This window comes from Haliotis rubra, unplaced genomic scaffold (genome assembly GCF_003918875.1).
Source record: "Haliotis rubra isolate DU_JTF1 unplaced genomic scaffold, ASM391887v1 Scf106, whole genome shotgun sequence".
Taxonomy (NCBI): domain Eukaryota; kingdom Metazoa; phylum Mollusca; class Gastropoda; order Lepetellida; family Haliotidae; genus Haliotis; species Haliotis rubra.
Window position 1 is genome coordinate 1952041 of NW_025764959.1, and position 12336 is coordinate 1964376.

Here is a 12336-nt window from a genome sequence, read left to right on the forward strand (position 1 = left end):
GTTGCATCTTCATCCATACATAAATCCATAATAATCTGTTTTGTACATTCTGTACATTAACATCAACTATGTTGTTCTATGTCTCTGGGGCTGGCATTTCAGTAAACACCAAGTGATCACATTTCATTTTGATTTTCTTTAACCAGTTTGAATTTCAAACTCCAACAACTGTGCAGTGTGAGTTGCAAATCAGCCTCAAACTTTAAGTGGCAACTCGACAAGAAATTCAACATTGAAAATTCACTTACAAGCTGAGGAAAGCATTCAGTAAACCTGTTCATCTAATGAAATCTTCCGGTCAAAACCTGAGTTTTCCTACCAAGCCTTCCCTGTAATATGAAAGTAGAGGGATTATTGACAGCGCAGTCTTGGTGACTTCTCTGTTGGTTGGTGAACTATATGAGTTACCTCCCTTTGCCATTTCCTTTCTTCATCGCTTTCATTCGTAACTACTCACCTCTTTCCGTGACCTACAAAAAGACTCGTCCCCCTATCATATGCCATTACTGCCAAGAATTGTGGCAAACCAATCAAATCGCGTGTAGTAAAACGCATTTCGAAGCATGAAAATGGTGGCACTGTTAAACTTTGAAACTTCTCTAAACTACGCAAAGCACAATTTAAGCGTAAACTTTGAGCTAAAGGATCAAAAACTTTATAGACTGAAACATATTTACAAAGGGAATGACTGTATTGCTGTTTTGCCCAAGTATATGGTGTATTCTATGAGCCATATTTTGAAATTCAGAGATATTTTTCCTTTGTCATAGTCCTATACTATTTTCATATCCATGCCCGTTTACGCTTAGACAGGGCCCATTCGTAAACATGACCATGAGAGGGGTACGAGTGCCGGAATCACACAAGTAGTTACGAATGCATCTCTTTATATCTCTAATTATATCTCTATCTATAACAGAGTGAAACCAGCAGACATTGTACTGACGTATATGTCTGAATGCCTGTTTAGTTTTCTCGGACCAGTTCTTCAAATGCATTTACAAGTTGGACAAACATGAATACATTTTTATGGAAAACAACTTTTTATTCTTTATGCGACGTCTCAGAGTTAATTCTTGCTCTGAAACATTGTATAAAGAATAAAAAGAAGTTGTTATCCATAAAAACTTGTCATGTATTCATTTCTCAGTCCAGACAAGTAACTGGTACTAATCACTGCTTGTATATCTGGAATTATGTGATGACCTGTATCAAACTCTGCAGGGTAAACGGGGTAAAGAAGGACCACAAGGACCATACGGAGCGAAAGGCTTCCCTGGCGCCAAGGGCTTCTCAGGCAATCCAGGAATAAATGGAGTAAAGGTAAGATAGCAGAAAACTTGCAAATTCATGGACTTTTCTCTTAATTCTTAAGTGATATTGTTTGTAATTTTAGAATAATTATCATGAATATAAGCACTGTGTATAACTTTTGTCTGTACAATGACATCCTGACTGTAAGCACTGACATCCATATTTTATTTCTGTGTAATATATTTGTAATTATTTATGGTATTTGTTGTTGCCAGGGTATGTTTGGTGAGCCAGGCTTCCCTGGACGACAGGGTCTTCAAGGTTTGCCTGTAAGTATACCAGTCCGCTTACATTCTGTTCATGAATGTGTTGTTTCGCTGGGTAATCTCCCTGCTATTTTTATAGTCTTCGGTCAAAGTTTTGATAGACCCAGGAGTTAGTGAGTATGGTTTTATGCTACTTTTATTCCAGGAATATAACGGCTGGGAACATAAGAAATGGGCTTCACATATTACACCGATTATAAGGAATCTTAATAGTGTTTTAGTACGAAGAGTGAATGCTTTAACCAGTTTGGCTAAACTGAAAACACCCAGCGTGTACTAAAGTACACTGACAGATGTAATAAGGGTTAAGCTACATGATTTTATACAATCTGTTACTGTTATCCTTCGATAAATGCCAAAACACATCAAACAATCCTTAATTGTTACGAAAAGTCACCATGTTCTTTAGTCTGATTTGTTAAAATACATGTTCGAATGGTATTTGATTCCTGGAAATTGCAAGACTATTCACTGCGTATTGACACATACAAATGCGCACACAATTGTATTGTTGTGTCGTCAGCAGTGGTGACGTCATTCAAATCATATTGTGATGTAAAGTCGGAATGACATCACAAATGAGCAGTTCCAGATGCTACCATGGGAAGCAGCTGAAACGGCCAGCTGATGACACTTCACTGCTGTACCCGTACTCGATGTCAATGAGTGCAGACAGTAAAACCCATGTGGGCCTTTTGGTTTAGTTTTGTGTTTACAATGTCGATAAACATCATGTGTTGGCCAATATCAGGGTGTTTTTGAGTATTTGAAGCTGTCGCCGTCGGTCCCAAATGAATTCCCGTGCTTCAAATACCCAGAAATTGGCCAACACATGATGTTTATCTCCTAGATATGAAACTTCTGTGAAGGTGGCATCATTAGCACCTTAAAATATACTAGTCACCTTATGACTAGCTAGAAGGTCTTTCTGCTACAACAGCTTTCGAATCACGAGAAATCTTTTGGTTAAAGGCAAAACACAAACAACCCTGCCAAAAGTTGAGTGCAGGTAGTGTTTGTTGTACTGAACGCTGTCTTTCTGAATTCTAGTATTGGCTTGCATGTTTTAACAACATGTACATCTCACGTGCATATTGAGAAATTGTACTGTGTGTTTCAGGGACCTCCTGGTATCCTCGGTAACGGTACTGGCACCGGCCGGCCAGGTCCCAGGGGACGAATTGGATCACCAGGACCTAAAGGTTTCCCTGGAGGCCCAGGTAGATTGATTTGTGGCTTTGTTAACAGCATGTCTTCATTGCTTACAGATCTGTTTGGAAGGATTATTAATTCTGTACATAATTTCTCAGAGCTCCTCCCTATGTAAAAAGTAGAGGAAAGTAACAGGAAGAGGAACGGTGATAGTCAGATAACTGTGTGAAACATATATTCTCACAAAACAGTACCTGGAATGTGACAAATGTCTGCCATCACAAGTAATAGGAATGTATAAGGCTAATGACATCACAAGATGATACCTAAAAAGTGACAAATGTATGTGTAGTTTAGTTGCCCTTGTTTGGCTTCCATGTGCTAGTTAATCTAAAATGAGCTGTTCCCTAATGCCATGCTAATTCACACAAAAAAATACAAGTGCATTGTCAGCTGGCAATATTATGTAGATGTATATGTTTTTTAATCATTACCAATATGGGTAATGGTGACATTTAGAGATTACCTTTGTATCAATGTTTTGTTTGCCCCAGGTTATGATGGTGAGGAGGGTCGCCGGGGTCTGCCTGGCCTGGCTGGCCTCCCTGGCTCCCAGGGTCTGCCTGGTCTTCCTGGTATCCCTGGCATGTCCATGAAGGGTGACCGAGGTGTCGGAGGTACGTGTATATCCATAGTCTTGTCCACCTGTGTTCAAAACGTGATAAAATGCTCAAATAAACTAAACCCTTGTTATCCAGACTCTGAGTGTTCCTAACAGCTTTGTGTGTGTCATCCAGGTCTACGCGGAATTGATGGGAAAGATGGTATTGTGGGATTCCCTGGTCTGGCCGGGGAGAATGGAGAAAATGGTCGTCCTGGTGAGACTGTGTATGGACCACCTGGTGATCAAGGTCTGTCTGGTCTTCCCGGTCTTCCTGGTTTACCAGGACTTCCTGGAGATTCTGGCTACTATGGAGAGGCTGGCTACCCTGGAGAGGGCTTCACCTTGTTTGGCCCCCTCGGCCCGCGTGGACTGCCAGGAGACAGAGGTGAACCGGGACCACCTGGTGTGGACGGACTTCCAGGTCTTTCTGGAGAAATAGGTAAAGTGCTTGCATGGATCTTGAACATGCAAATATAGAAAATGTTATCTTTATGGGCATTTTCATTTTATTCTTTTAGTTTATGATAGCAATTCATTATATTGCAGTCCTTAAAAAACATCAATTATTGCTACATCTTAGTCGTAAATCCGGTCACCTTTCAGAACTGAATGACAAAGTCAACTCAACCTCTCCACATGTAAACATACTGATAAAGTTTACTCAACCTCTCCACAAGTAAACATACTGATAAAGTTGACTCAAATCACAAGGTGTCATCATATTAGTTTTATAAGGCAATATATTTTTTAAATGATACATATTGAAATATTTGTTGTTAGTTCAAGTATATTTGGTGTAAATTACAACCAGTTTACTACTATTTGTATCATTTAACCTAAGTCTACAAAGATATTCATTCACAAATGATGTCTTCCCTTTGAAATTGATTTACAAAACAGGGAAGAGATGTCTCTGTAAAATTGTTAATCCCGCTGTAACCATGAATATGAAATGGTAGCGACTGAAAATGCTGAGTCATATTATTATTGTTATGATTATTATATGATACTTATATAGCGCACATATCCAGGCAACTAGTGCTTGCTCAAGTGATTTTTTCCCTCGATCATTGGATGTCAATGTCAATGGTAATATCTACTTAAATATGTAGAAAATAGGATCATCATGTACAACTGGTGCTAATCACTTTCAAACATTTTTGCTTCTGGATAGCTCAATACGTCTTGCAATACAGATCCCTGTAGTACCAACATTCACAACCATCATGTACACTGCATAATTAATATAGTACACGTATTGTTTGTTTGGTCCAGACTTAAATATTTACAGGTCATTATCACATAGTTGGTAATAATAATAATAATAATAGTGTATTTCTATAGCCCATGTCTCCATACACACTGTATGTTTGAGTGCACAAAAGAGTTCAGCAGCATTGGCAAGATAAGAGAGATAAGTTTCAAGCAAGACTTATCGATTTTGAGAGTCTGGAAATTTAACATCAAGAGTACCACTCATGTGCTCTGCCAAAGCAAAACCGCAATGACCATAACTGACAGTTTTAACTTTAGGAACAGAAAAGCTGACGAAATTTGGATCTCAGGTCGCGAGAAGGAGTGTAGACCTCAGTTAAATCCCTCAAGTAGTGTATTGCTTGACCCAACAAAAACTGGCAGGTTAAACTGAGAATTTAAAACACTACTGTGTATCGTACAGGAAGCCAGTATCAGTTGTCAAGCAACAAAAATGCAAAGAGGTCTATCTGTGACAATAGGTTTTGTTGATGCTCAGTTTAAGTCAGTCATGTTTTTGACATGTGTGATGATGCATGTTGCAGGTTTCCGTGGAGACGACTGTGGCTTCTGTCCAGATGGAATTCCTGGAGGGCGGGGAGATAATGGCGACACTGGCAGACAAGGTCAGCTTCTTCAAAATATCAGCTATCAGTAAATCGTTGGATGTTGACATGAAGTTGTATAGCTCAAATTGACATTTTCACAAACACAAGCTTGCATGTTTGTGTTGATTATGTTATTTGTTTCGTTTCACATGGGTACGATGTGTGAGGCCCATTTCTGGTGTCCCCCGCATTTATGTTGCTGGAATATTGCTAAAAGTGGCGTAAAACTAAACTCACTCACTCACTATTTGTTGTGTTTGTTGTGACAGGACAGGATGGCTTCCCTGGCCTGCCTGGTTTCTCTGGTGAGAAAGGACAACCTGGTGAATTTGGACTGCCTGGTCCTGATGGAAGGTCTGGTGAGCCTGTAAGTATTCTGTATTGTGTGTGGACGAAATGATCATATTTAGTTAACTATAGAAAGGATCAATCGTCAATCATAGTATCTCCTGAATTCTGAATGATTGATCTACCTAATATGGCCATACATCTGTTGCTACCATAGCTCTCATTGTTCAACTGTCACTGCATTTTGAATTTATACTAGAGGAATATTCATTAAATAAAATCATGTTTGAAAAACAGCCACGATTGATATACTGAATAAATCTACTGGCCATATATCTGTTGCTGTCTTATCTCTGAATTTTCAACTGTCATTATGTTTTTGATATTATGTTAGAGGCACTTAATATGTCTACTGGCCATACACCTGTTGCTGCCAGAGCTCACTTTGTTCAACTGTGATTATGTCAATGGTTGAGTTTAGTTTCTGATATTATATTAGAGGTACTTAACATGTCTACTGGCCATACAACTGTTGATGCCATAGCTCACATTGTTCAACTGTCATTATGTCAGTTGTTTAATTTCTGATATTATGCTAGTGGAATATTCATAAGATAGAAGACATGTTTGAAAAACCGCCAAATGCAGTCTCCTTCAGCCCACGAGTCATGACTTGTGTGGCGAGACAGAAGGTGTAGTGTCATGTTGAAATAATAACGTGTGGCTTGTTTGGCTGTATCAGGGTGTTCCAGGACGGGATGGCGCCCCAGGTTTCCCTGGTTCCAAGGGATTACCGGGTGAACCGCTGGGATTTGTTGATGTAGAAAGATACCGAGGCCCCTCTGGTCCGAAGGGTTCAACAGGCTACCCTGGTCTGCCTGGTATGGATGGGTCTATGGGAACGGTCGGACAGAGAGGCTTGCCTGGAGGTGCTGGTTACCAGGGAATGAAGGTCAGTACCACCATATTCACAATAAAATAGAAATGTATGGTATCACCTGTCTACTGTTTAACTGTAATAGATATTCACACCAGAAGTTGCTTAGTTAACCTGTTGCATTCAGAAAGGTTGAGATTAGTTTAAATATTCAATTTTTTCTTAACCTGACTCATGATCTTTTGCTTATCTCCCTTTCCTTTTCGAATGGTAGTGGAACACTTGAATCCCTTGAATTTCCCGAAGCGGACGTAAAAATACACTCACCCACGAGTTACCTCCCTTTTGCCCTTTTCCCGGGCAAACAGTCATGTGACCAGCCTTACTTGTCACGCTCTCCCTTTTCGCCTAAGCAGATGGTTGGGCGAGCACTGGAGTCCCTTATACGGCATTATATCCTTTTTATTTAGGTCCTATTCTTCAAAATTATGCTGTATAAGAATTTGACAATAACTACTATGTATGATATGTACACATTTTGTCCAAATTATTTGTATTTGTGTCTTTATTTCATCGTTATGTAACTTTGTTTACATTTCATGAAATCTTGCAGTGTTGCAGGCACAGGTTATCCGTGGCTGATCCTCACCCCCAGTGCCCTTCGTGCATAAGACAATGTTCTTCCAGCTTGCGCTGTACATATTGTTTTGATTGATCAAATCTTCAATTTAATCAATATTTGTCTTATACCTATAGACATGCCATGGATCGGGTGAGGAAGTCATCTCAAGTCACGGCTGATAAAACAGGAGATCAGCCTCCAAACCGTAAGTTGCTTGCTACTGCTGAAGTTCATAATACTAGTGCTATGTTTAGTGCTTTACATGGCAGTCTGCTGGTACAGGGGCCAAGAAGAGATCAGCTACAACGCAGTTGACTCCGACTAAGGCTAAGAAAAAGACGTCATCTTCTTCTACATCGCAGAAGAAAGCATCTGTTACCAGATCTGAGGGTAAATCTATGCAGGCTAGTAAGTCAACGCAGCAGAAATCTTTCAACGAAGAGATATTACCTCCACATGAAGTAGATGTTTTTGATGACCCCCCATTACTTCTACCCAAAGTACCTATGAGATCAGCGACTCAATCGACTTCTACATCTACTAGACCATCCCCTGCAACGGTCACAGCAGGCCAGCTGTTTGAAGAACTACCACCTACTTCTCAACAGATTGAAGTTGAGGCGCAGAACTCATCAGCGTTCGCGAACGCTTAGTCTACACCGCAGCAGCTTCAACCAACGCTGAACTTTGACCCGGGCGAATTTATGAGACAATTCATCAACCAGATGATGGCCATGATGGAACGTAGGTTCGAGGAAGAAGCGAAGGCTCGGCGAAGCCTCTCATCTACCGACACCGTGTGCAAACCTACGGACCTGCGCGAACCTTCTCCTCATACGTCTCAAGTCTATGTTGGCGAATGTACACCTTTGCGAAGGTCTCTACAGTCGGATGACTCTGTGATCTTGGAAGAGGATAGAAGAGATGAGATGCCTACTCACAGTTCTACATCCGCGAACCCTCAACGTTCGAGAACATTGAAGGATCCATCTCCTACACCTAGCCGCTCTAGATCGAGATCTCATATCTCTCACACATGTTCGCGAAGTCACTCATCACGAGACAGAGGTTCGCGAAGAGAAGGCTCACATCACAGAAATTCGCGAAGGGATACATTTAGCGACAGACGTTCGCGAAGGGATAGCTCACAACACAGAGGTTCGCAAAGAGATGAATCTACAGATAAAGGTTCGTGAAAAGAGCACTTTCAAGATAGACGTTCGCAAAGGGGCGAATCTTCAGATAGAGGTTCGTTTAAGGATGATGAAGGTTCGAGAAGGGATACAGGTTCGCAGATGGATGAGTCGCAGAGGCCTAGCACTAATAATCAGGAGACTTTGGATCAGCAAGCAGATTTCGTCTTCCCAGACTCAGAGGTTACAGCGTGGATTGCCAACGGGTTGAACTTGGAGTCTCCTTCTAAGGATAAAGATGAAGTCTAGACTTATATGATGCGTAACGAAGACTTTGACTCCGTCACTATCCCTCCGATTGAACCTATATCCAAGGTACCCTCTAACCTACGCAAAGCTTTCGCGAAAGCATCCAAGTACCAGAGTCAGCATCTGCCATCATTTAATGTGAAGAGATTCCCCTTACATCATATGGATCCATTTACAAAGGCTCCTGAATGGGATGATAACATAAAGTTAGTCAACGATTCCCGAAGCAAGATGTATAAAGTGGAAGATAAAAAGTTATCTCAACTTTATACTGCTACAAGGAAATCCTTCTTAGGGTTGGCCAGGTCCAGAGCCATCAATGAAGCATTGATCAATAAATTCCAGAACTCAAGTTCGGAAGAGGATAGAATGATATGTTCGGCACTCATAACACAGAAGAAGGACCAATACTTTTTATCGGACCATCTGGCATCGATATCTGCAGGTCTCACTTTACTACGCAGACAAGGGCTACTGGCATCCTGTTCATGGAGTGATAGATTCACCCAACCGCTACTGAGAGCTCCATGGTAGGCGCCTACTATCTTTGGAGGGCAAATCGATGATGCAGCTAAGGAAGCTACACACGACTCTAGAGAAGTTATGATGATAAAATCCATAGATACTCTGGCCAACGTCACCCGTCATACTTTGCAAAAGTAAAACAGCAAGTCCAAATATTCCGGCATACAGAAGGCAAAGGAGAAGAAGTACCCCAGCTTCAGAGGCGGAAAAGGATCTTTTCGTCGCCCATCCGGAAATTACAGAGGAAACTCAGGGAGAGGCTGCACTCCCAGAGGATCCAGAGGAACTAGACGTTGATATCAAGGTTCAGAATGACTGGAGTCTTCCACCCCTACCCGTTCCTGTAAAACCAGGAGGGCAGCACCTCCAATGGAACGTCCTACCGTTTGGAATATCGTCGGCTCCGTGGCTATTCACACGAGTAACCAAGCCTATAGTCGCATATGTACATAATAGAGGTCTACGCAATGCCTTCTACTTGGACGACGGAATTCAGGTTCACCAAGATGCCAGTCAACTCAGACTACAGCTGAACTTCACGATCAAGTTGCTCACTCAACTAAGATGGCTGGTGAACCTTATGAAGTCAGAGCTGGAACCAAAACAAGATCTGCAATTTCTGGGGATAAGGTTTATCACAACACAGAATCGTATTGTCGTGCCAGAAGATCGTTGGGTCAAGATACAAGCCATGCTTCCACCAGCAGTCATCTCTCCGTTAACACTACGATCATGGCAAGTTCTACTCGGTCTACTAACCTCGGCGCAGGACTTGACTCGTACAGGAAGGTTACAACTAAGACCGCTGCAACGGTTCCTGACAAAACATCTAGACAGCGTCGACCCTATCTTGCTGCCAGACAACCTCAAGAGGTATCTACTGTGGTGGACGCACAGGTCGAATGTTTGTGGAGGGACCTATTTACAAGAGCCAGCCTTCGACACACATCTCTACGTAGACGCTTCAATGCAGGGCTGGGGTGCACATCTCAACAATCAAGTTGCATCAGGAAGGTGGTCCAAAATAGAACAGCAGCATCTTCACATCAAACTGCTGGAGATGAAAGCCGTGATCAACGCCTTACAACTATGGTCGAGCTCGCTGAACAACAGAATGCTGATGGTCCACAAGGACAACTCTACAGTGGCATTCTCCATAAATCGGCAAGATCCACAAGGTCTCCAAGCCTGCTACATCTCACATTCCAGTTGTTCCATATCACGGAGGAAGCAAAAATCTGGATAAAGGCGTGTCACATATCTGGAGCCAAGAAAGTACTTGCAGACGCTCTCTCCCCGACCACTGCACCCGTCACCTATGGAATGGATGCTCCATCCAGAAGCGTTCCGGCTCATCATAAGGGAAATAGGATCCCCTTGCATAGACCTGTTTGCCACGAGGTTCAACAAACAACTACAGACGTTTGTCTCACCAGTTCCAGATCCTCAAGCCTGGGCAACAGATGCACTGAGCATGTCGTGGGAAGGACTAAACGCTTACGCGTTTCCAGCCCCGATATTACTTCCGGAAGTACTGTTGAAGATCAAACAGACACAGGCGCTACAACTGACTTTGGTCGCGCCATACTGGCCAGCGAGAGTATGGTTCCTAGACCTAATAGAAGATCTCGGAAGTCCAGCAATCAAGTTACCAGATTGGCCGAACCTACTCATACATCCGCACACCAAGCAAGTCCACGGGAACCCGACAGCGTTCCAGCTACACGTGTGGACTGTATCAAAACATGTTTGAAGAAAAGAGGATACTCCACCAGGGCAGCCAAGGCAGTAACGATAGCGTTACGCAGATCTACTCGTAACCTGTATGATGACAAAGGGCTGAAGTTTGAGACTTATGCAAGGCGGAAAGGCTTCACTGCGATGAAAGCCACTCATCCTCAAGTGGCGGAATATCTGTGTCATCTTAGACAGACCAGACATCTGAAAGGTTCGACATTATCTACATACCTTGCCGCCATCAGTACAGTGATTACCCTGAAAACAGGCATCAAGTTGACGAAAGTACCAGAATTACTTGCTCTGCTGAGATCTTTTAAACTGGAGGACCAGCAAAAGAAGTTCAGAGCTCCGGCCTGGGATCTGAATGTAATTCTACGTCATCTTACGAGTGATGCCTATGAACCTCTAGACAAGACTACCCTCGAGCTGCTGACACAGAAGTCTCTGTTCCTGCTTGCGCTAGCCACGGCAGCTTGAATATCAGAGATACATGCGCTGGACTTTGGTCGAACCAGATTCGACACGGGGCAACATGCTGCAGTTCATCTAGGACTTAGATGGGACTTCATTGCCAATAACCAACTACCTGGTCAGCCAGATAGACAGTTCCACGTACCAGCGCTATCTACAATCCTTGGCCCAGAGGATATAGAAGACCTATCCTTGTGTCCGGTCAGAGCCTATATCTTCTAAAGACTGAGACAAGGAGACAAAAATTCAAGCGCCTGTTCATCCCATTATCAACAGAGACATCAGCAGAAGTCTCAAGAACTACCATATCGTTCTGGATGAGAGCCATCATATTGAGAGCCTATAAAGCAGCAGGACTAGAACCTCCTAGAGCTTCCAACCCACACGAAGTCAGAGCACTAGCGTCAACACTAGCTCTGCATGGATATTGCTCTATACCAACAATTACATGGAGGGCTGCTTTGGAAGTCAGACACGGTGTTTGCCAACCACTACCTCCGAGATATAGCCACTGAAGACGTCTCAGGCATTCACCAATTTCAGCCTCTTGTTGTAGCACAGCAACTAACGGTTCCTCAAAGGCGCTGAGTTGGAAAATCTCACCCTTTATCACGTTGACTTGTTGATAACTTTTACTAAGGAAAAGTACTAGTTTGAAGGTCAATGCACACAGTCTAAGACAGGCTAGCATGAGTGATTAAAGATCCTGCACGGGTAAAGATCTTACCTGTACGTGAAAGGGACGCAACTCATTTATGATAAAGATCTTATCATAATCTATGGGTTGTTATGAGATATCTAGTAATAAGAAGATACTAGTCTATCTGTAGCCACATGAATCAACATGATTCAACTTGTCTGAGACTGAAGTAAGACAAGAAAGTGGTCCCCCCGAGTTTTATACAAGACGTATCTAAGGACAGCTGATGAATCCACGAAGTGGCTTGACCCACCACCAATCCGTCGGATTCTATAAGCAAAAGATCATGAGCCAGGATAAGAAAAATTATGTAATTTTTTAAGTAAAATTATATTTTTATACTTATCCTGACTCATGACGAGAACCCCTCCCAACCTCCCTGCTGGAGACACTTTGGATTTCACAGCAGATCC

At 42.4% G+C, this 12336-nt stretch overlaps 1 protein-coding gene across 1 annotated transcript in view; it reads left to right on the plus strand.

Annotated features, from left to right (window-relative positions):
- The window catches only part of LOC124277646 (collagen alpha-5(IV) chain-like), a 65126-nt gene that overhangs the window by 27199 nt on the left and 25591 nt on the right, over positions 1-12336 (plus strand). Inside the window, exons 12-19 of the mRNA XM_046713375.1 lie at positions 1225-1323; positions 1530-1583; positions 2701-2800; positions 3287-3409; positions 3530-3835; positions 5196-5276; positions 5528-5625; positions 6289-6498. Coding sequence (XP_046569331.1) covers positions 1225-1323; positions 1530-1583; positions 2701-2800; positions 3287-3409; positions 3530-3835; positions 5196-5276; positions 5528-5625; positions 6289-6498 — 1071 coding nt within the window. The remainder of the gene's footprint in view (positions 1-1224; positions 1324-1529; positions 1584-2700; positions 2801-3286; positions 3410-3529; positions 3836-5195; positions 5277-5527; positions 5626-6288; positions 6499-12336) is intronic.